This window comes from Habropoda laboriosa, unplaced genomic scaffold (assembly GCF_001263275.1).
Source record: "Habropoda laboriosa isolate 0110345459 unplaced genomic scaffold, ASM126327v1 scaffold5, whole genome shotgun sequence".
Lineage (NCBI taxonomy): Eukaryota > Metazoa > Arthropoda > Insecta > Hymenoptera > Apidae > Habropoda > Habropoda laboriosa.
The window spans coordinates 612,223-638,373 of NW_017100161.1; the positions used below are offsets into that span (position 1 = coordinate 612,223).

Genomic DNA, 26,151 nt, shown 5'->3' on the forward strand with positions numbered 1-26,151 from the left:
TATATATATATTTAAAAATCGAAGAAGAAAGAACTAGAAACCCCGCGTATCACGCTCCTCGGAAGCTACCGCTTTCCAGGGTTAGCTTTAATCTAATGGCGAATGCAAAATTGATTAGAGAAAGAAAGGAAGGAGATGGGGGGGATAGGGGATTACACTCGAGTTCCCGTGGTATCGATGATTGGTAAATGTTGTGTACAAACGTGACTATAAAACAACATTTACATTGTATCCCGTGCAACGAGAATAATTGCAACTAAATGCTTGAACGAGTAGAAGAGAAAAAGGTGGGTAAGGGTAGGCGGGGGGTAGAGTGGAAGTAATGCTATTGATCTCGTGGATCTTTGTTATAAAAGGAAAATTCGATGCACGTTTCAGATGATAATAGAAATGGTATGTCCCATCTGGAATAGAGAATAAATGAAACACGACGGAAGAGGATAGATGAGACTTAAAAAATAAAGAGTACAGAGAAATATTCAGACGATTTGCTATCGACGCGTGCAAAATCAGGGGTCAAACACAATCGTATTAATCATATCGAAGCGAGAATCTTTACTGTACAAAGTAGGCATTTTCATCTCGATCCATCACCATTTGTTTGTTCACGAAACGTTCAACGCATCCTGGTTGCACGGTCACACTATAATTAATAAACATACGACTCGCGTCGACGGAATGTCTCTTTCTCCCTTCACCAATGAAAAGGTTCGTTTTTTCTTTTCCTATTGTTTGTTTTCGTAGCCCCGAGACACGTCCTTAAAACTTAACACGTCTACGCCGGATGAATGTAAACAAAAAGAAAAGAAGAAGAATTTACCCGATAGGACTTTCGACGCGTTGAAAAGCATCGATTAAAAGGAAGAAAGAAAAAAAGAGGTTCGATCGAATCCGAAGATTCTGTGGAATATAGCGTAATGAGTTTAGCAGTGACGATAAAGCACAGACGTTATATCGGGGCTACGAACTGATATTCGTTCGTCGCGCGCGAGTCTATCGTTGCGATCTAAAACGTGATCAAGGAAACGAGGAACAATGAGACTGGCCGAGGTGTCTGACTATCTCACGGGATCACACTGAGGACATTTAGAACCTGCCAAATGACCTATCATTGAGTGAAACGCGGAACCGTTAATGTCGGCTGCGTTTGATTCTCCGCGAGGTAATCTTACCGCGTCGCAATCGGAATAAGACCCTTTGTTTCACATTTATAGAAACCAATATTCACAGCATTCGCAATAAACTGGTTCTACTCATGGTGTAATGATACTAATAATAATAAAAAAAAGAATTGACTAAATGTTTCCCATTCGATGGTAATACGAACTCAAATATAGACAATATGAAACGCACAATCAAACGAGTACTGTATTTTGTATAACGTTACTCAAAGGAGATATTACTCCAGGAATAATAATATATAGATTTATTGACACATTGAATAAATAATATATCAATATTTTATATACCGAATAAGAAGTATTATTCGAGGAATACCGTGAACCAGATTTCAATGAAAATCGAACGTAGCTGACCGCTGGTATAACCGCGTGACTAAAAAATATTTAAATATCTCAAAATGTTCCGACTGTTTCTCGAATACATGATATCCCGCCCCATTCGTAAGAACTGTACAAAGAAGCGGAGCTGTCTCGTTCGTGTTTTCTTTTTTTTTTTTGTTTTTTGTTTTCCCTACTTTTAAACAAGCGTGCAACGAACGAACGAACGGATCAGCCCCTCCTCGTACGATGATCGTGTCTCTAGTGATCCTTCTTCAGGCAATGCATCACCAGCGTCTGATCCCTGTCCTCTTGCGTCTGATCTTTATCACCCCAACCCCAAAGTTCGTGGCTCCCGTCGCCGGTTCTTTCCACTCGTTTCTTCACTAAGTCTGTGGGAACGATCTTCAGATCGTACGCGAGACCGAGCTTCGCGAAAAAGTCGATGAACGCCGTCGTCAGGTTGTAAGAGTAGTTACCCAGCTCCGCGGTTTTGTAGTCCCACGGGAACACGTGGTGATAATTGTGCCAACCTTCGCCAAACGCAGTTATGGCCACACCTTTGTTCTCCGCAGGATTGATGAACCTGAGAGATTATTTCAATGTTTCATTAATAATTCAGCAATATTCTAATTTAATAATTCTTAATGATTCACTAAGATTCTTGTTCGTCGCTTATGGTTACATATTTTTAATGATGAATTTGTCATCATTCAGTAACTCAGAAGTCAACCAACACTCTGTTAGTCTGTTTTATAATTGAATATTTTGATTTGAAATTACACATAATTGAGGAAGTATTTTGGTATGAAATTTTCAAGCTACGATTACGTGAAATATTAATATTAAGTATCGACATTTTGCTACTGAACTGGAGATAGAAAAAATTCGCAAAAATATTACAAAGTACCTAATAAAAAGTACCATTACGTGACCAGTAATAACAAACAGAAACATTGGTATTTCCTTCTTATCTCTGACTCAATGAAACAAAAAGAATCACGAGGAAAGGAGACCAACCTGTCGTATGGTTTGTTCCCAAATAGATGAGCCGCGGAGTTGACCAACCAGGTTGCGTTCAGCGTGACCACATATCGCAGAACTGTGGATACGAAGTAAGCGTTCTTCCAGCTCTCGTTCCAGCCGTAGACAGGGATAACTGTCGGTAGGACGAAGCAGAACACGGGCATCAAATACGTGTAATACCTGTGTACAAATCATGAAACATATTATATAAAAAAAAATACATCGTCACTAAAAGAAGGCAAAAAGAAAAAGAAAATTCCGAAGAGACGATACAATTTTTCACACTCGAGTGAGGAAAAATTTCTCGCGTCGATTTGGCCGAAAAGCGCCTCACCTTTTTTGGAACGCCAGTATAGGATTGCTCCATAGGTCACCCAAATCGATTCCTTTGCCTTTCTCCTTGATGTCCGGGTGTTTTCTGCACAGCAGCCAGCCCACGTGCGCGAAGAAGAAACCTCTCTTGGCGTTGTGAGGATCAGCGTTCGTCTCGCTGTATTTATGGTGAAGCCTGTGATCTCTGGCCCAATCGATCGCTGAATCCTGTCGACGACAAACGAGAGAGAGAAAAATTAGAAGAAAAAAAAAATAAAAGAAGTAAGAAAGAAAGAAAGATAGATTCGTTTAGTTCAGGCACAGGCTCTAATTGGACGGGGTGTCGAACGAACAAATTGGACACTCGACAGAATCCCTCTTCGATCTAATTAGCTGACGCTTCTCGAGTGAAGTGGCCGTCGTTTGTGACCACTTGAAATCCCTGCTCGAATGGTCGAGAAGCGACCAGAAATTCTCGAATATTCATGTACGAACACGGTGTATAAAGGAGAGAGAAAAGAATAAAAACATTGGAGATTTTAATGAGAAATAGTAAGAAAGTAGATCACAGGAGAGTGTAAAAGAAATTGAAACTGGTTGGATCGATTGTATTAGTTTGAACAGTTTGAGGAACGATGTGAATTATTTGAATACATATGACACTTTGCACAGGTTCGACGAATGGAAACTATGCGTAAACATGCTGACTGAGAGGTGTTCATTAACCCTTTGCACTTGAGTAGTGTTTCAAGATTTTCTTCCTTTAACTTGATAGTAAGTATAAATATAATGTGACTGAGTGCTTTGCTGAGAAAACGAAACGTTAAATTTGGAAAATTCGCGAAAAATCTTCCATTACTTTTTTTTGCTGAGGAAACGAAATATTAGACTTGGAAAATTCACGAAAAATTTCAGATTACTTTCTTTTCTCAGAAAACGAAACATTAGAGTTGGAAATTCTACATTTTACAATTTCCTGAAGTGTAAGTTGCTAAAATGAATGCTCCTACCGGCCCAGCTGGCATTCTAAATGGACAAGGCGTTAAGAAAAGAGCGTTCTCCATTTGAGAAATGTCCGGCGATGCTTCTATTCACGAAAAGTATCGTCCGGAAAAATTTAACAACGTCGAAATATCGGACATCAGATATACCATTCTGTGCTACAACTCCACGATACCTGACGTTTATTATACACAAAGAAGGCCTGGCCTCTCCTCTTCAATATACATACAACGAAAAGCCACCACGTGAATCGTTTTATTGTCGAGAAAGCATAAAGAGCCGGTGGAATTTAAGTCATCAATATGAACAAGTTCCTTTTCCTTTTTGCCTGTGCAATTTAAGTCGTCAACGTGAACCATTTCCCCTAACACACAAATCTTCTTCTTCGTCCCATCGATTATGTCATATCTCTACATAATTTCAACAGCAGAAAGAAGATTCCTAGAAAATGGTTGCGAAACCAATTAAGAAGATTTGGACATGCAAAAAACCAGCTCTCAACTCGTTTCAAATGAGTCAAATTCCGTAATTTCGTCAACAAGAAGAACCGCTAAACATTCGCTCAAAGGTCGTCTCTCCCGTTTTCGAATGATAATGATCTCCCCCTCTCTTTTTTCTTTTTTTTCCTTGAATCACGTGTAACAGGATCATCGTACGGTTCGTTCACGGACACGGTCACGGATCGCTTCGATCACGAATCGATCGCTTACCTGGAACGCTATGGTGTTGAAGATCATCAGCAGCAACTGGAGCGGCCATTTCGCCTTGTATGATTTGTGTGCCCATAATCTGTGAGCACCGGCTGTGATTCCCAATCCACCGGCCACGTACAAAGAGAACGCTGTAAAGAGAACGAAGGAATTGTTTGAAAATTGTGTGAACGCTCCCTGTTTACGAGGAAATCCGACGTGAAATGTACTTATGATTATTTGCAAATTTTCGTATCATTAAAAGTTCCAAATTTTTGAATATTAATTTAGGTTAGTGTTTTGAATTTAAACAATTGAAAGATCTAATGTATTTGCCAATTTTCTAATCATTTGCGTGTCATTTGCAATTACAAAAAGTTCTGAGTTTCTTTCATTTTAACTTAAAGATCGTGGATAACTTAGTGCTGGGAAATCTAAGAGACATTTTTGCATTTAAAAAATGATTTTCATTCCTCCCGAAAAAATCTAAAATTTTGCATCAGACGACCTAATTATGTTTGTCTTTCTCTATTAACTAAATAGCAAACTTGCTACAATTTGACCCTTTGACAGTCTAATAAAATTATGAATCACGGTGAAGAAAATTTAGTATTTTACACGTATCTTTGGAATAGTTACGCCGTGTGTGATGGTTTTTAAAACAGGGGATGCATAACCCTACGGTATAGTTACGATAATAATATCTGGACCATTCCTAACTTTCTTCCTGAGACCCTCTCTCGATATTTCACGCTCTGCCCGAGTCTCACACGGGATAAACTGTCGAAGGGTTAAAGAAAAAGACAAATGCCTCTACACGCACCTCAATTTATTACCCGCAATCAGCCGTACAAATATAAAAGCCGCGGAACGATATCCGAGAGGAATTCTTTTGAAAATGAGCACGAAAATCTGCGTGCATCAACAGGTGTGCAATTCGACGCTCTCTGTCGCTGCACACTGCCAACTCGCCGGTTTTTCGGTGCAATTAATTACAGTTCACCTGAGTTATCCGTACAAACGAGCCTTCTATCAACATTCCAACTGTACGATTTCTCCAACTAGCTTAAACAAACATCTCCTTCTCCGATAAAATCCTCGTTCTCAAGAAATCATCACAAAGACACCAAAAAGAATTTGACCATCTGACCATCAGTCCTCGTTGATAAATATATTTTATCCTACTCTAATCGAGAGTTTCTCCTATAAATTTTCAACTATGGTATTTAATTTGGTGTATTGCTGCAAAGAGATAATTTCCACGCGATCTTCTCTACGTTTCAAACGGATACAATCCCGATTATGAAAGGTTTACGAAGGAAAGAACAGAAGCTATTTCATGGTCACTCACCGAACAATGTTGTCAGCAGTTTTGCAGAACTGAAAATGAGGAACAGTCCATAAACGGCGCCTAAATGAAGATACGAGAATATGATCACGTTCCTCCAGACAATGTGTCTCTGGTACTGCTGCTTAGGCGGATCGAACATCGTTGCTTGATCGACTGATTCCTCTTCGTACAGTCCACCCGTTGGGGTACTCGTTATATTGGGCGCCATTTCCTCTTTATTCCTGAAAACAGAAAGACGAAACAATTGTTGAAAATCCGTGGAAAATTAGATATGCTTTTTCGTAATTATTCGTAAGGAAGAAATTATTTCACAGTTAATTAGGCATTTTTTTTCCTCATCACTTTTAATTATCGGACATCGCAGCTTCTTATTCTGTCGACCGCGTCCATAAAAGTCAGGTTTGTTCGCAACTCGACTGTAAATTGGTTATTAATGACAATAAATCAAACATTCAGCGGCGTAAATCGCGGCTGAGAGAAAAACTGCACTCTTGTCGAATAATTCTTGCGACAAATTAGAAACTTTTAGCATAGTTTGTGGATACGTAGGTACTTTGTCGAATGAGTTGTAAGAAAATGAAATAGGAATTTATTCGTTTATTCGATAACGTCTATTTGTATCTACGTTTCAGAGCATTTCTTCTATGCGAATATTAACGTTATCCTTTGAAGCGGCCACACGTTTCAATTCCGCGTTGCTGAACGAATTAAATCGTAGTCCGTGAAACGTATGAACACACCATCCTGACGTAAGAACGATCGATAATTGTTGCCCCGATTATTCAACCTGTTACGATTAGAACGGTGGACGCTGAAGGGCCAGGAAATAAAATCAAATTTAAATACTATTACAACCGCTAACTGGGACCACGTAACACGTGTTAAATCGAAGTTTCTCGAGTTATTCAATAATAATGAAATATATTCCCGACGTTTTCGAATTTTTTCGAGAACCCTTTTCGAAAAATTCCAAACACTGTACAGGAAAAAAGAAAACGTGTTAAAACTGTGTAAATTTAAATTAGAGGTGTCTCGTATTATTCTAGAATAATGAAAAATATTCTCGAGAGTCTTCGAGAATTTTCTTCGAAAAATTCGAAATCCCGAAAACTCGAATCTGACGATTTCCTCGAATTACGAAGGAAACGTACTGAAACCGTATGATTTTAAATTTGAACTTTCTCAAATTATTCTATAATAAGCAATATTCTAGACGTTCTCGAATCTTCACCGAAAAATTCGAAACGAATTCGAAAGACGGAAAAAAAAAACACGAAACAAAACAAATCAGACCAAGTCAAACATGTTATTGTTCCATACGCGATATTTACCGACAGGTTAAAGTGTGTCTGCAGAAGGCAAACATATTTTTAAATAAAGTTGAAAGGTGTATAGACAACGGTGCAACGCCGGCTCGCAACACAGTTCAGTTCTCCAAGCCAGTATCAATAGCCAAGGATTTTTTAAACGTTAAAGACTGAATGGTGATGTTTGGAAAAAGGATTCTAGAAATAAGTATGGACGTCATTGCGGCTGAATGGTACTCCAGAGGGTATGTATGTATAAGTGTGCTCGTGTCTGACAGTGTTAAAGGTAAAAGCTCACGAGGGTGTCGCGTGGTATAGCTTTTAAAGGACAAAACAGGGGGAAAAACTCGGAAGCGATATTTCGTTCGTCTCATACATCGATGTACTCTATGTTAAGATCCATTGAAAAAAAAAAAAGAACCTATTCGATTAGAAAAATATGTAAATTCGTAAATAAATCAGCAACAGCTTGTTACACACGTCTGCTTGGAAACTACTAAACGAAATTGTCCGGCAAAAAGACGATGGTAAAGAGAGAGAAAAGAGAAAAAAGAGAAATCCGTGTAATATATGGAAATATATTCTGTTTGCCATACAAAGCAGAATCTACACGTTCAGTCTTCTCCTATTACGCATTTGCATTAGTATCGTCATAGATACATGCGGAACCGGTGAAAAATGATAAATAAGAGAAGCAACGGAGATTTTCCGTAACAAATGGCGCAAAAAAATCACGTCTAACCTTCTTCGTCGTCGATTAATTCTATTTGTTAATTATGTTCGATCGACACTGTGTTTGATTTATTGCCCCACTTGTCGTGCATTTCAATCTATTCGTGTTTTCAAAACATTCTACGTGGTAAATTTTTTAAAATTTATTAAAGAAACAATCCTTATACTTTGCATTCGAGTCACTCCAATCGAAGTGAAGAATTTTTATCGAATTTTTTAACAGAATCACCGAAAACCCGATGAAATTCGAAGAATCTCAGACACGAAACCTTGATGATTGTGTGTGATACTTCTCGTGGAACGTGAATCGCGCGTGTTAAATTTCAGGAGATATCAGCACGGTTCTTCCTATTTCTTTCGATATTGTCTTTTTGCTTCTTACTCCTTTTGTATCGCAGTTTTTTATTTTCTCAATGGTGTGTTGACGTTAACCACGCGTTAAAAAAAAAGAAAAAAAAAAAGGAAGGTTTATGCACACAGGAAAGATAATGGATTAATCTGAAGAAGTGGTAACTTTGACAAACAGGAATAAACCACGCGCGACAGATAGATAACCGGCAACAACACACACTGAACTTAATTATCGGGAAACAGAGATTCGTTTAACACCAATTATTCTGCGGGCTTATCGTCAGACATTCAGTCAAACATGACACGGATGATCGAAAGTCCACTGGTTATCCTGCTGTTATGCAATACCGGTTACAACATATACAAATGAATTCGATAGAATTAGCGCGAACTTTTCGAGCGGTAATCTTCTGTTGCACCAAATCGCACCTCGCTAATTCCTACATACAAATTTTGTTTGTTCGAACATTCTTATCGTTTATCGTTCGACGTTTAATACGATATGACTAAAGGTAACGAAAAGTACGAGTTAGAGTACAGGTAACTAGGATATAGGTGCAAAGTTTCACCGTCGAACAATAGTAAGAATAAATTGTATACTAGTTCCAAGTGGAATTTACATACAATATTCGTGTATAACTTCCGATTTGCTATTCAATCGGAAAATTTGTTATTCAGAGTGGACATTTTTACGATAGCCACAGAAACACACTGAAGCTGTTGTGAAATTGCTTTGCGAGGTATTCAGGAAGCCATTCTTTCCGATCGATTAATATACGTACACTTAAGGCTACTTTCCCCAGTGAAACAAGGCCATCAATAGCATCGATTGAAACAAAATCGACGGTGAAACGGGTAGAAAATCATCCCTCAAAGTGGTCTTCGTCGAACACCACTGAACAACCGAAATCAACGAAATAACTCGATCAGCTTTTATTCGAACAACCTGAATGCTCACATTCCAACAACAAATACACAACACTTGACGACAATTACCTAAAACGCACATTCAAAAGCAATTCTCATCGATCCGTAAGGAAAAACAAAAATCTAACGATCATTTGTTAGAGAATCAACACGAAGCAACCAGAAGAAACGCAAAGAGAAACATCGAAAAGAAAAGACGTACGTTGAAAAGCAACTCTCATCAGTCTATAAAAAAAAAAAAACAAATTTAACAATCTAACAATCATATGTCCACCGAGAGTGAACCACGAAGCAACGAGAAGAAACACAAAGAGAAACATGGAGAAGAGAAGACGTGAAAGGCGAGACAAGAGAGAATGAAGAGAATAGCGAGAAAAGCATCCTTCAGGATAGAAGGAAAAGGCAGCGTACCTGTCCATCAGTGTTCGCCAGTGTCACCTACATATTCTAGGTTATCATTCGTGTAGAGCGTGCAAACGTCGCGGAACGTTTCCCGAGACGAAACCGAGCAGCAACGAGCCGCCCTCCGTCCCGTTAAAACAGGACATCCCGACGAAATCGATAACACGAGCCGCGAAAAGAGCGTCCCCGATCAGCCTGGTGAATTCCCCGACATCTGCGACTTCCATATCATCCTCTTGTACCATCAAACGACTTTCCTTCTTTTTTCACCAATCGAATCCTCTCTCTTTCGTAGCATCAAAAAGAAAGGTGGACGACAACGACGACGACGACGGAAAGGTTTGTGTATTAGGTCTACTACATACTATACACGTTGTCTCAGTGTCACCCTATCTGCTTCTTTTGTTAAAAGTTGTTACGTTCTCCCCGTTTAATCGTAAAATCGTCCTCAAGAGTGACGCCACTTGCACTGTTCACCACAGCAGCAGCAACAGCGGGTATATCACAAGGCTTCGACGAGCTTCGTGACTTTGTGTCCACGGATACAAACAACAGCTGCCAGACACATCCGTTTGTCAACACCTGTAACCCTCTGTCTCTCTCTCTCTCTCTCTCTTAATGGGTCCAGGCCACCAGTGCCGGGGGTGTAGGATAGTAGTATATGTCGATCAGGACCATGGAAATATGCCCGTGGGATTCGTCGAAGCTCGAACGAGGTCGTCTATCGACTGGCCGCTGGATCGTGCGACGCGCGCCCTCCTCGAGGCGCAGGCTCGTCCGTGGCCGCATCCCGACGCCGACGTAGGTTCACAGGACGTCCTCCGCCGGCGTCGAGACGCTACTCGAAACTTCCACTGTAGGTCTGTTGACCTGTGTGGATCGTACGTGAAACTCTCTCTCTGGCCTACATACTCGCGCGTTCATCGCCTTAACATTAGGCTTTACAGTTTCTTTGAGCTCTGAGAGAGAGAGACAGTGAAAGAATGAAGGGAGAGACAGAGAGAGAAAGAAAGTTACAAAGGTTCCACAGAGTGGAAATTTTGGTAGGGAATGGCCAAATGGCGGTGAAAAAGAGAAGGGTTCGAGGGTGAGGGTGAAATGGCTGAGGTGGCGCCAGGATTTTTGGGGAGTTCTGGAGGTTGTTTGCTCTGAAAGGAAATTGCTGAGTAAAGGGTAGGAATGGCAAAAGCGGAGGGTAAGGTTTCGAACGAAATGTCGAAAGAGGATTTAATGAGAATATTCGAATGTACACAACTGTGATATTTCGTCGAAATCATAGTTGAATATTGATACTTACAAATTAAAGAGGAACAATTTCCGATCTCTATTACTACCCCGATAATAAACCTATAGTTATAACTTGATAACAGCTATTCTTTCTTTCTTTCGAAAAACCTATCAGAAATTCAATTTTCTCGAAGGACAACTTGGTCCATAGTTCTAAAGGCCAACACTATTTCTGGCTTGCTCTTCTATCAGCCGGTTCTATCTATCTCGAATAATCCAAGTTCCCCCGTGTCTGGTTCGAGTGTTTTTGGATCACATGTTCAAATAATGTCGCACTATCACGTGCTTATGTTATGTTAATCGAGTACATGTGTCGTCCACCCTATCTCGCGTGGAATTGAAAGGCCAACCAAGTGATTTCTCGACCCACTATCGTCTCTGACCTCTTGTGTCTTTTCCACGGGGAACCTTCATATCCGTCGCGTGTAGCGAGCTTACAAACGCTTAATATTGCCCGGTAAGAAATGTACAAAACAATTTGTACGCTCTAACGTGTAATATCCTCCATCGGATGATGTTAATTCAACAAAAATCTACGTGCGACATTTACAATACCATCGAACGACTTCCTGACGCAAATAGGTACTTTTTACCACGTGATATACAATATATTCACGTTACGTACCATAACTCATGGAAGAAAAAAAAAAAAAAAAGAAGCCGTATTAATTAAGTCATCATTAGCTGCTATTTTCTGTTTTTACGTTAAACGTTTCCGGCAAATGCATTTCAAATGAATTTACCTTCGTGATCTCTTCTTAATGTTTTCATCGAAAATAACCACTAATTGCATTCAACAGGAAAAACGACTGACATACTACGAATATGAGTACAGGAAACATTCACACACCGTCTCAGAGGTTCCTTCATTTTTTTCTTTCTCACCAAAGTTCTTCAACCCCTCGAATTAGCATAAACAGAGGACAAACAAAGTTTAACGGACCATTTCGTAGTTCTCGATAAAATCACGAATGTTCCCATTGTCCCAATTACGCAACGAAGTTCCCGCGGATTACGCGCAATTTGTCGTCGACCGTGTGCGTCGTCGCATCACGCATCGCGGTGAACTTTCGTGCTTGCGATAAAAATCGACCAGGTTTTATCGTTATCACGGAAGAATATACCGCGATAAATCAATAGAAAGGCGTATGTACATGCATCCGTCCAGTGTTACACAAAGAGAATTGTCAATCGGTTGATACAGAAGACAAAGGTCGCGATTAATCGATCGCTTTATTATCATAACGGATTGTCATCGAACCACTGTTTTCCTCATTTCTTTTCCCCGTTTTACAAAGAAACAAAACAGTCAACAAGGTGTACGATGGGGGGAAAAAATGAAGAAAAATATCACGTGGCTCGATGGAACAGGTGTTAACGATGGATAAAGGAGAGATCACAGATCTTGCAAGATTTACGCGTATATATCTCGAGGTCGAGAGATGCGTTTATCCGTTGCGTCGAAAGTATATACACACACGCTCGGGAAACTCGTTGGCACTCGCAATCCCTGTCAGTGCCAAGGCTGTGGCGGTTAATGGCTTCCGTAACTCCATTGATCATTCACTGAACTTGACCATTCGATTGATCGACGATGACGACCATGAAGGGAAATACGTTGTTGAATTTTTATTAGCGTTAGTTCGATTTTATTTGGATTAATGAGACGATAAGTAGGAGGACGCGAAACGAACAACGCTAAATTTAAAGGTCCCGCGACGTTGACTCATGTGTATGGTAACGTGCTTCTCTTGTCGTGATAAAAAAATGTTCGAATGTCGAGGTTTTTCGAGACGAACGGGGTAGAATGTAATGTCGTTTTATAATGATAATAAAGTAAAGTAAGACGATGAACTGGCGCATGTCCGATAGATAAATGCATCGCGTGATTATGTAAAACTAATCGTGTTTACGTAATTTACTGAATAAAGTGGCTTTCTATCGTGACGTGTGCCATATATTTTGTCCTCTCGAAACTTACATCAACGTTACAGTACAGTTAGTCCGAAAAATATTCGGACAATAATGAAAGTACCGTTGAACGCGGCGAAAAATATTCAGGTTTAAAAAATTAGGAACACGAACGATAATGAATATTGAAAATATTCAGTTTTGTTAATTGTCGGAATAATTGTGTTACACAGGAATTGGAGGTAATTTCGATTAACTTGTATTACAATGAAGTGTAATAAATAGACGTTTCGTAACGAAAAAGCGTCAAGCCAAAAAGTTTACAAATAACCGAAATATATCGCTAGAAGAGCGAGCTTATACGAGGCTATCAGTAACCTAACCTAAAAAAGTTTACTTCGAGATTAGACTAAGGAAATTATTGACATTTTTAAATACTTTTTGAAGTGAAAAATTAAAATTTCTTTATACTGAAATGTTAATTCAGCGAAAATTATAGGTTAGGTTACTATTGCGCCGATAACCTCGATATAGCGTCCGAATATTTTTGGAAGTGACTGTAAGTCGCGAGGTCGCAAGAATTTCAATTCAAAGACACTTTTTCCGCGATATCTCATACACAGAAACTTATAGACGCAATTCCTTTGATCGACGAATAATTCAACACTGTGAAAATTAGCCACGAGATTAACGTTCATGCTTTATAATTAAAACGAATGATTAAATTGTGACGATCAAAGAAATTTGCGAACAATGCATTCACGTAGTTCTATAATTACAAGTCGAATTAGAACGTTGGCGGTATTACGTACGAAGAACATCAACAGTAACCTTTCGATCTTTCAGGAAGTTGAAATGCCCGCGTCTTGATCAGGTCGTTGCACCAAATGATGTAGAGCGTGAACGATTTTCCACGAAAACGGATTTTCAATTAATAAAAAAATAATACGTTCCTCGTTGCTTTTCAAACTCGATTATTTTGTCTAAAAAAGTATCTATTCGTGCAAGAATCGATGGCTGATCGTTAAGAAGAGCGTTAACATTGCAAATGTATGGCCATTTTCTACTTTTCAAGAAGGGTTTTCTTAAATTTATCGAAATGAAACGAAAGTAGGTATATTATTTTTTTATTCACGATTTATTTCTCAACAAGTTCGCTTTCAATTTTCAGCTGTAGAGCAGACCCACATCGATACGCTTTTACCGTTCCAAGTCTATCGAAATATCAGGTATAGTCGATGGAAGAAATATAGCGATTTCGTATGATTCGCTATATTTTTCATAAAATGATTTGATGATATCGATTTCGATATGTTCCGGCATATCGATAAGAGAATCAACAGAAATATCAGAAGATAGGAGCTCGAAACCTCAGTCAGAGTTGCATGAATGCTAATCTAGAATTAATAATTTCAAGAATAATAACTATATTAAAATTACGAATTTTAAGAAGTTACTTAATAATATTATCACATGGATTATGTTCATTTGGAGTATTTCACTTAACTAATTTAAAAAAACCTTAACTTCGATTCAGTCTTAATCGAAAAACGAAAAATACTGTATTCGACCCTGACTGTTACTTAATGCTTTAATTTACGATCTCGCTATATTTCTTCCTCCGACTATACCAAGCCATGTGGCTCCGTACAGCTCGACTATGGGATCGTTCAAGATTTCCACCTGCATAAGGGCTCCCTAACGTTTCTGTTATACGTTCCTTCACATCATTCACCTTTCTAAGAATCTGTAGTGTTAAGTGCTAAGTATTAAAATGTTCAAGCGTAGCAACCACCGAACCTATGCTCGTAACAAAAACAAGTCTATTTTTAAAAAATTCACGTCTCTGATAAAAGTACAAGGACAATAGTGTTTCATTGGTAAATTGAAATCGATTACACTCGAAAGTTTCACGACTCGTACACATGTATCTTTTATTCCTGCTACGAATTGAAAGGAACTGAAGTAAGGATTCCCGTTTTTTTTGGCAAAGTATCATAACGTAAACCCTGCACGTGACCATTGGATATCTGTTCCAGCAGTTATATCATTGATTTAACCTCGACCTGACGTTTCTTACGATTAGTAGAGAAACTGAAACTCCATTTCAGCCGATAATTTCGAGTTTTTCCCCAAGATTCGTTTATAGAAGTTTAATCGAATCGAATCGTCAACACGTTTGTATCACTAATCTAATCTGTATTAATGATAATTGTTCACATTAGTAGGAATGTGTACCAATTTATTATCTAGTAGTTGTTTCAGATGTCTTACACAATTTACGTTCAATTAGGATGTGTAGTATTGCAATAAACATTTTAGTCTAGTAAGAACGATGTAAAACAGTATTAATTTACTTAAGCTAATTTATCAAGGGAAAAAAAAACCAACGACAATGTTTTTTTATAGGTGTTGCATAAACGAGAAAATAGATATTCGACGTAATTCTTCACGTGAAACTTGACAATTTATACGTGAAGTATGAATCACTCATTGTCAGTCGCGTCATGCTCGGATCATACGAATCTTAAAATTCTAACAATTGATTTCAATGCAATTTTGAACTTAGATTGATCCCTTTCATTGTACCCCTCACAAAAGACACTTAAACAAGCAATCAAATTTAATTGAATGTATGAGAAGAAGAAAGAAAGGATTAAACCCTATTTTCATTAAATCAAAACTGGTCAATGTGAAAAATTTTCTACTACAAAGTTATCTTTCAAAATTATAATAACAATTTCCAAGCGACAATGTTAAAATAATTTTCGTAAATAAGCACAGTTCAATTTTCCCTTTTTTTCCTCGCCCAACAATTTTCAACATTTACATTCGACATGAAAAATTCACCATCTCAAATCATTTCTCATCCATCCTCATTCAATTCCACCGCCAGAAGGATCAAGAAGTTCCTCTAAAATCCCGAAACAAATTCCAATGAAACATCGATGTCCATAAAAGGCACCGGCGTTTCTCGCCTAATCACCATCGATAGCTTCCCTCTAACCGACGAGCAAAACGAACGAACGATTCGATTCCAGATCGCAAAAAGAAAAGAGGGAAAAAAGTGTCTCGTAGAATTTCCAAGTGTATTGGAAAACACATAGAAAAACATAGAAATCGAACTGAAATAGTATCTCTCGGTCGACGTGGAACGCCAACCAACCAAGCCAGTTCAGCAGAGTTTCGATAATAGTTAACCGGCCTTTGATAGAGGGACGCCTAAAACCAGACACGTTGCGACGCAGCTCGAACTACGGCTCAGCTGAGATGGCCTGAGCCAATAGCGTGGCGTGTTGATGCTCTCGCCACCTGAAACCGGCGAATGGTATACGTCGAAATACACACGACCGGCCGCGCGTCTCACTAGAATCGTATCGACGTGTTCCCGCGCGTAACTCGTGGAACTCGCTGGCAGCCACGTGTCCCTGTGGTGGATAAAGTGCGTGTGCGATGCACTCGAGCGCGGCACGAAACGCCGCCGCCACACACCGTCGATGAGAACGAGGAAACACGAATTTACCGGGCCTAACAGAGAGAGACACCACGTACAAGAGAGAGAGAGAAAAAAAAGAAATGAAAGAGGGGGAGAGAAACGACGACTCCTCTGTGACTTGGATCAAAGCGGATCGAATTATACCGGAAGACCGATTTTTCGAACGGTGAATGGATCGAGCTGCTGCTGCTGCTGCCTACTGCTTGGCCCATAATATGCTCTGAATCGCTTGAAAAACGCGCGTTACTCGAACCACACCGGTGAACCTTCAGCATTTCTCGCGACTTTGGAATTTTTTTGTTGTAGGACAACATTTCTGTAATTAATGATTAATAATTTTTTTTTGTTTTGTTTTGGAAGTAGAGTGATTTGAGGGATTGTAAGGAGTAATTTGGGAATATTACAGTGCTCTGGTTTATGGAGCAAAATTTTTATTGTAATTAATAATTAATGTGATAAAATATTTATTGGAAAAATAGAAACTATTTTTTTTTTTTTAGTAAAATAATTATAATTTGAGGGATTGTAAGGAGTAATTCTTAAATATTATAGTGCTCTGTATTGTTTTATGAAGTATGCGATTTTGGAACAGTTGGTGTCGCAACGAAAGAGTAGCGACTTCAGAATTTCTCGATGTTTCTAAACCCTCTCGCTGCTGCGTACTGAGAATGCCTGCAGCCATGCGGCAAAATTTTTATTGTAATTAATGGTAACAGAATTTTTATTGGAGAAATGAAAGATTTTATTTTTTTTTTGAGAAAAATAATTTGAGCGATTGTAAAAGTTATAGTTTTGTATTGTCTTGTGGAAAACGTGAATAGATGAAATTTTGAAGTTTAACTTTTTTTCTATAGAACATCAGGTTGCAACGTAATTGTAACAATAAAAGCTAGTTGTATTTGTAGTGCAACATTGTTTTTGGCTACGACTTCAGTTTGAATTTATAACACAGAGAAGTGCCAAATATGAATTGTATATACTTCTCTTTCTCAACTGAAAGAGGATCATCATTATTGTTACGAAATTTATACGTAAACAATATAAATACACAATTCATAGAACATATGTACAACAATTTTGCATAATAACCAAGGTACAGTTAAAATTGTGTTCTAAAACCTAGAACTGGCTAACAAATTGTACAAATGCATGCATATGGTAATATTAAAAAAAAAATTTACGTTTCTTGGTGTCCAACATTCTTACAATTTTATTTTCGCCTTCTCCCTAAGTGCATTTTTAATTTACTGAATATTTTTCCTTTCATATCCTGCGTTCTTAGCTAATTTTGAAATTTAATCGAAATCTGACCGCTTCTAGTGGGAGATGTTCTTTTATATTTATCGTATTTTGACCATAAACTGAATGATATTCCATTTTTAGAGTCAACATTAAACAGATCTACCGAAAATATTTCCTATTTTTAGTCAAAATGGAAAGAGAAAAAAAATGTACAACACGGAGCTCCAAAGTGCACGAAAATAAGTGAAAAGACCCTGACACAAATTAGGAACAAAAACTCCACCGAAATAACCATCGAAAACTTCACACTGGATGCTCAAAAGAAAAATGTCATCGATTCCTTCGAATGCAGTGAAAAAAAAATCTGAAATATTTCTTCGTCATTTGTAAAAACGTTTAACAGATTTTTTTTTGCCTCTATGAATACAGAAAGTGTTGGGAAACAATTATATTTGCATACCCACTGTCTGTCGTGAATATTTTATTTCGTATCCATCCTACTTTGCGATATTCTTATTTTCCCATTCACCAAAAAACAATCTTAGAGATTCAAATGTGTCGAGATCGTTTTAATTCAATCGACACATTAAGATATTCGATGATAATAAAAAAAAAAACAGGACCGGAGATAGAATCCAAAGTCTAAACGGATTCACGTTCTAGGTTGCATCACAAACCCATAAGATAAAACAAATCACTTGGAAATTTTTTTCAACCGACACTTACATTCGCATGACGCCTCAACGAGAATTATCGCGGTGATTAACGACCGCCATTATATACGCGCGAGAAAATAAAATTTAATTAGCAACATTCGTACAATTCGTTTCGATTTCGTACAACGAATAGTAAAAGTCTTATTGGTACACGCTTTAATTCATACCTCCATCGAAGGTTGAAAGCTTCGTTCTACCGTCGATGATATCGTTTCTATGTATGAATTACATCGAACGCCGTTTACACGATGAATTTTCCTTTGAAACAGCGATGATGGATCACGAACGCGTTCTACTGTTCACATGTGTAGGCAAAAACAACGGGCTACGTCGAGCGTGCATACACACACGTTTGCCATAGTGATGTGCAATTTGAGTGCACGTAAGCATAAATGTGGTGGATTTAGATTCATCTACGAGATTAACAGACGGTTAACGGGACCGACTTAGTTCGTTATTGTGCTGATGCAATGGAAGCGTGCATTGTGAAACGTAGAGACACACAACCACTTTGCAAGTAGTAAACGATTTCAGAAAGCAATTAGTGTACTTTCTTTTTTAATAGTAGTTAATTTAACGGAGAGGAGTCGGGAAGGTCTGTCTTGACGATATTAAGGTTCTTAACTTTGTAACACCTTTCTAACCTCGAAACAGTGACCTCGACAATCGTTAACGAACGCAACTTTTGTAACCGAAAATTGGGTTAATGATGACACGTGACCGCGAGCACGAAATACGCAAAGAACGAACTCGCATAGCCGTTGAAATATCTATACGACCCACAACGTGTGATTTGTGCAAGTTACTCTTTACGAGTGAAAGACACGCACAGAAATTAAGAGCGTGAAGAACACGTGGCACGGACCGCCCATTCACCGCGAACCGCAGATATAAAACATGCAACGAGAATGCAGATTTCCCAGGCATGATTGTAGATAATCTTTAACGCGGTGAGCATCGATAGAAAAACATTTCTTTCGATTGACTTGCATACAAGGAAGGGAGAAAGTTGAGAAGGCAATGTAGAATTATTTGATTTTAATTGAATGTGAGAAGATTCATAGAATTCAAATATACAATTACAGCAAAAAATTTTTGAAATTTGTTCGGAATATTCATGAAGGAAAAAGAACTTTCTCGATCAAATTTATCTAAACGTTCATTCTGCTGAATAATCGCTCGTATAACTCATAATTCACCCTTCATTAATTACAATATGCATACGCTTTGTTAAGTCGATCGGTTCGCTCGTGTAAGGTTTTTTTTTTCTTTTGTTTTTACCAAACGATGTGACGTACCCCACGATATCGGTTTTTAATTCGATTCCGTTTTGTAATGAAATTCAAATGCTAATCAGACTTTTAGCTATTCAAATCGCGGTGCCCGAAATTTTCGACAAATATCTCCGAGAGGGTTACTATAAACGTTCTCGACAAATAACGTTACCTTAAATATTTAGCAATTCATACTTCGCATTTTATATAGACATACTTAAACGTTTCTTAAATATTCAACACACTCAAATATCACTTCAAACATTCACACGATGCTACTAAACAACAAATAACTTCGATCAAATTTTTAGGTGGAACGATATGACACGTACTTAACGATGTGTGCCGAATATTTCGAAGAATCTCCAGAAAAAATGTCAGGTCAGTGTTGAAAACGAGATGAACTGCGAATAATATTTGCCAACTTTCGATCGGCGGAAACATTCACAAGAATTAACAAGAGCTAATGCAAACATTGTCCTGCACAATGGTCGAAAACAATAAAATTCGGCGTATAACCTCAAATAACACGTGAAATATTGAACAAACCGTGGCCCACTTCGTCTGACGCGGAGCACCGCGCATGCGCAACTGCTAATCACGCAACAGAATAACCACGCATGCGCATAGGTGCGTGGCCAGCGTATACGCGCGAACTGCGAGGGTACGAGATGCTCCACGCGAGAGAGAATTACGAGGCCTCGGTGTGCTTCCTCGTCCGCGTGTTACGTGGCCCAGCGGCTCTCAGCCACCAGTTGGACATTAATTTGGAAAGTGAAAACCATTATTACATCACGGCCCCGGGTTACGTTCAGGTTATTTCATGAAAACGCATCTCGACAGGGACGCTGGTTTTAAAGAGACTCTCTCAAAGCAAACGATCGATTCACGTTATAGACCACTTTGCATTTACACAAGGACTCGTTCCAAAGTTCGTCGCGAAAAAGGAGAACTTGATTTCCTTGAAATTTGCTGGCCTTAGCGGAACTCTAGGTTTATAATCCACGTATCTGAGGTAAATTGTTGATGCTTAAAGGTAAAACTCGTGTCACCGGTGAACGACATCGTGGAAGAACGTAATATCATTACGTCTACCGATCTCGCTTATCGCATTTAATCATCTTACGTGTAACTACCAACGTTAGAACATCCGAGTGTACGTCGTATTATAGCCTAAGTACATATATATATATATATATAGGTAGAGATGGTGTTTACGTTCTGACACACAACACAGAAGCTGACATCAGCCGCTTTGCATTCTCGAAGTCACGAATGTGAGTCGGCGATCAATGCAAACGATCTTTGCACTGTGTTACGGCGATTCCTGGCCATCGTCAATAGTTGGCGGCTTTCACCGTTACCGACATAGTCGCGACGAATGCATCGATTTGTCGTTGAATTTCCAACGAGATCGAATCGCGTTGGAATCGTTGCTTGAATAAAGGTGAACTCGCACTTAGAAACGTGTAGAAGGACTGGCTAGACAAAAGCTGATCCAAGGACTACGAGAAATAACCAGGCAGACTAGTTCTTCCGACCGGGCTATAGAGAACAAGGGATTTCGGTTTCTTTCTGTCCACGTAACCAACTCGTTTCTCGAGACGAAGAACGAGATATGCGGAACGCCTACTTCCGATAGAAGAACTCGAGGAGAGATGTGTCGCGAGAAGAATTCTCACAAGGGAGAATGCGTCTAGGGACTTCTGGCGCGCGATCGCACGATTATTCGATTGCGTATCGAATGGGCGGCGTTGATAGAGAAATGCGGGAAATTTTAGAAATTTCAAAAATTTAACAATATGAAAATTAAAATGTTTGAAAATTAAAAAATTTGAAACTTTCAATACTTCAAAACTAGTAACATCTAAATGCATAGTTCTCACATTAAAAATTCCAATGAACTTGGTAAACAACGGTAGGTACTATGAATGCATGTACACTAATGAATTATTAAAAAAAGATACATCTTTTGAATAACCACTAACCATTAATGCAATGACACATCGTATCGATTTTATTTCAATTCACAGTTAAAATTGCTTGCGTCAAAAACCCGGAATAAATGAATTTTTCCTCGAAGCTCGGACATTTCTCTGTCCCCTATAATAAAAGGAAAATTTCTTCCTTTATATTACTCCTCTCTAGCATAAACTTTCTACCTAACGTGTGTACGTACATGTACTTGCCTAATAAAGAATCGTATTCACATCGGAACAACTCTTCCTTTTTCCAAACAATTTTCACTCGACAATTAACGATACTTCGAATGAACGCTTAAGGCATGTTCACATGTGTAAATATTTGCGTATTATCGTAACGACACTGAAGAAGCAGCTACTCATTACACCCGACAATTTCAAACAACATCCTTCATAAAACCGTATAACTGCTATCTAACAATTTAATAAGAAGATCGTAATAATTTCTACGAACGAGCAGAAAGACTCGCGGAATACTTCGTCGCAATCGTAAAATTTAACAACCACGTAATCGTCGTCTTCGATTCAAACGTTTTTTAACGTGTTAATGACAGACACTGAAGTACTACGAATGACAACATGGGAAAATTTTGTTTTACTAATTAAACACAACTCGTACGTGATCAACCGTGATAATGCATACATTTTCAAACAGAATTTGTTTATACATGCTACATTTTCCTTAGAGATTCCGGCTAATGCGTTTCTTTGACGCAATCAACGATCACCGGACACATCATAATCATAGTACAATACCAGAGATCACCACGTGCTAACCGAATCACGTGCATGTTGTATGAGATGATTACTTCGATTTATCTTCGTGGATCGCCTCCTTGAGTAATTTTGATAAAAAAAAAAAGAAAAAAAAAGAAAAGAGACCTTTTGTTATTTGTTTATTCAACGATATCTACATTCGTAAAGTATATAGATATCTTTAGATTTGTATTTCGAACGGTAGCTCAGATTAACGGACGAATTAACGTGTGAAAAATCGTCACGAAAACAGGTTTTTTTTTTTCATTTTCGTTATCTCTGGATTACGAGAAATGTAAGGTATTCGATAGAACGTGGAGCAATTCGGAAAAGATTTCAGTGTCTATATGAGTGTCAGATTCATTTTAAACGCAGTAGATCTCCGAAGTGAACAAGGTTGAATGAGTTGTAAGGGTCAGTATAGTCTATATAGGTGTATAGTCTGTGGCAAAAATATTCGAAAACACTTAACTGTTCTACTTCGTATTTTAATCAAACGTTTCTTATCGTGCTCGATTACAATTTTTAATTAATAAAGTTCGTGTTACGTTCGTCTATATTTACTTCTTCTTCGGGAGATCCTTGAAACGGAAATATAGCGATATAGACGAAATTTCAGAAGTACGAGGTAACTGAACAATCGTAATATTTATATTAATTTGAAATTCTGATCGAACACGATACAGTGCATCGTTCGAATAATTTTTCTATTCGTCGGAGTTATAGTTGAAAATAAAAGTATAAAGTGGCATAATGTTTGAAATATTTCTACCAGAGACTGTATATGCTCTTTAATAATTATTCACTACATTACGAACGCTGATGTAACGAACACTAATCTGAAACGGTAGATCGTTTGGATGTATGAAACGTACATAAAAGATTCATGAGTTAATGACTTTCTAGTCTAATAGTATAACTGTTTTCTATTAGTTTACCTTTCAAGTACATTTTTAGCCGCTCGCCTCTAATTTAATACATCAATAACCTCGTTGCAACTGATCAACGTTTAATGTGCTTTTAATATACCGCTTACCCTCGGCGATATTTTAAAAATAAATCATGCACATGCTAATAACATTTTTAAAATGATAAAACGTCGAGGTATAATAGGCCGCGAAGAGTAGCGACGTATACATATTTATAGATGATGCTGTCTATTAAAATCTGCTGCGGTAAATGACGAAAGTTGGTTACGCCTGCACGCGACACGGTGCGCCGATTGATCGATTTTTTTAACGCGTAGAAGTAATTTCCGTCGCTAGATGCGCAGCACTGTGGAGGAGCTGGATCAAACCGGTGCTACTAATCGACCCTAATTGAATTGACGTTTCCGGTAGCCGATTACACCCCCGCAACGTATCGCAGATGAAATTGCAAACGCCGCACCGCGAATGGGTTAATCGGGCAAAAAATGCGATTATCATCAACGATCGGTTAAAACACGAATTAAAAAGAAAAGAAGAAAGATTAGATAATTCCAGCACGAAAATTAAAAATTTTTATGGAAAAAAAAAAAACAGTAGGTAACTGCAAAGTGACTCCAAAGATAATTGAAAACCTCCATTTTTATTTCATCGATAAAAATGTAATTAAACGAAAAGGTAGATACCTACTAATTTTGGTTGAAAGAATGATTCAAAATTTTAATATAATATGTACGGTGACTAGAATAGAATTTGATCCTCAATGCTCACATTCTACATTGTAAACGTTCAAACACCTGATCTTTGCCAAGGTTTGAACATTTAAGAAACAAAGTAACATCTGTTTCTCTCAATCTGCATGCACGGTAATGGCAAAGCCGTTAACGGTGTATCGAAACGATGATTAGCTGCCTAGAGGCAAAAAAAAAACCCTGTACAACTTGAAATCCGCTCGAAGCTATGTTCAGCCTGTGCCAACGACGAGCGGCCGAAGAAATGTTTCCAAACAACTCAACAGGTGTGACACCGCAGAAACGCGACCGAAGGATCTCTCTATCGATACAGCGAAATCACGCGTGAACGGTTGTAAAATTATATTTCGAAAAATACTGAATTTCTAAATTTTATTCGTTCTAAAAAAGAAAACAAAATGTTGTAATGCGTTATTCAAATTTTATCGTGGTTAATTTATCAAATAGCAAATAAATTGCACAGACTGTACGTTTCACTTATCGTTAGCGAGTAATGTTTTCCCCACACCAATGGAATTTATTTATTACTTTTAAACCGTTTGAACTGATTAACGCTAGACTTGGAATATGCAATGACTTTAAAATTTTAACGTAATGCAGTTAGAGTTTGTTCGTTGCTGCTTAGGTTATCGGCTACAATGTCTGAACTTCACCACTCCGCTTTTTACGACGCACAGAATATTAGTTCATACATGTACATGTTCCTGAATCTATTTATCTATGCTATTGATATGTACACTGCCTGCTATCTTTTTACCGGCGCATAAATGATAAAACAAAGGTACAGCCACTACTGTCAAAGTCACGGGTTAAATGGTACAGCTGTAAAAGTAACTTCTCCCAAAGCATACAACGTAGGGATAAAAAAGGGCGGTAGAAAAATAACGTCAAACGAAGTGTCCATCTAGTGACAGAAAATGGCAGGTAAAAATACACAACGGTTAGGGTCTAGGATGACAGTGGTAGGTAGCAACACGAAAGAAAAAGCAGGTAGACGGGTCTATGAATAAAAAAAGATGCAGAGTGAGAAAAACGCAACTATTTTTATACTTCACGCTGAGCAGAATTTCGTTATCGCCTCGCAAATGAAAGCACCGGCGAGTGTTCGTGCGACCGTAGTGGCGCGCTCGAAAAGTTAACGTTATACCTCTAGGTACACATATACACATCTGAGGTGCACAATGAACGCGTCCGAATTACGTTACCGGCGGATCTCGATTTTCTCTAGGTTATATCATTTCACGAACACACAACTTTTTGTCAAGACCCGGTCATCGATCGCTGACCGATCAACTTTCCTTTTCTGTCGGATGTTTTTGGGGGGAAAAAGTTGAATAGCGAACACGTCGTTGATCAAATCAACATCTTTCTTTTTTTCTTTAGTTTCATTCGATCGTATACGTGACTAGATTTGCGAGAAAAAAAGATTTCTCTTCCGTACTCACGCGAGAAAAGGAGAAATTCCGATACTATGGACCCGGTGAAATTAACGTGAATGGCCGTTTCCTCAACGTGATTTCAGTTGACTAATTAATTTTCGTCGATCGACGAGATGCAAATTTAAGTGTCGCGTATCTAACACTAAACACACCGTTACATCATCTCGAATACTGATAAGTTCCAAACGATTCGAGAGGTCCGATCACGCGGTGCTGGGGTGACCGGTCGTGTGCCGGAGAATCGAGGGTCGTATGGAATTATCCCACTCTCTCGTCACTGACCTATTCTCTCAGGAAAATAAAGAGGAAAAAATGCGCGAGAAGAAGGAATTGTTCCACTAATTTTGACATTCGACGATTTTCTTGTCACCTTACACAATATTTTCGAATTCTCGATCGTAACGAACGAAATCACTCAGAGATTCTCAAATGGCGACACGGTCGCCCGTAACGAACGAACAATACCATAGAAGAAGAAAAAGGGACATGTACCTCTGTTGTTCCCCTCGTCGTAGATTTTGCCGGTTAACCTTTCTCGTTCGACTAGGTTGACGAATGTTGCCGCCTGTTCGTCGATGTTCCGATGCCGGTACGTGCACAATATGCAACAAACACGATTCTATACGAAACAGCTACGATCACACAAGATTTGGTATTCGTACGATTGCCAGTAATCGTTCCTCTGGATTCACCGTTCCGCTCGCGAAGGTGTTCTCTCTACTCCGAAATTGAACGATCTGACAGCGAACTAAGACTGAGATACCGGCACCAC

The 26,151-nt window shown here is 38.6% G+C and overlaps 1 protein-coding gene across 1 annotated transcript; it reads right to left on the minus strand.

Annotated features, from left to right (window-relative positions):
- Positions 1 to 1,654: 1,654 nt before the first annotated feature.
- On the minus strand, positions 1,655 to 26,151 carry LOC108578416 (acyl-CoA Delta(11) desaturase-like). The gene is made up of 6 exons (XM_017941741.1): positions 25,872 to 26,151; positions 5,880 to 6,100; positions 4,550 to 4,680; positions 2,860 to 3,065; positions 2,520 to 2,705; positions 1,655 to 2,085 (listed from the first exon to the last, which is right to left on the minus strand). Exons 2-6 carry the CDS (start codon positions 6,085 to 6,087, stop codon positions 1,761 to 1,763), a joined length of 1,056 nt encoding a protein of 351 aa, XP_017797230.1. The 5' UTR covers positions 6,088 to 6,100; positions 25,872 to 26,151; the 3' UTR covers positions 1,655 to 1,760.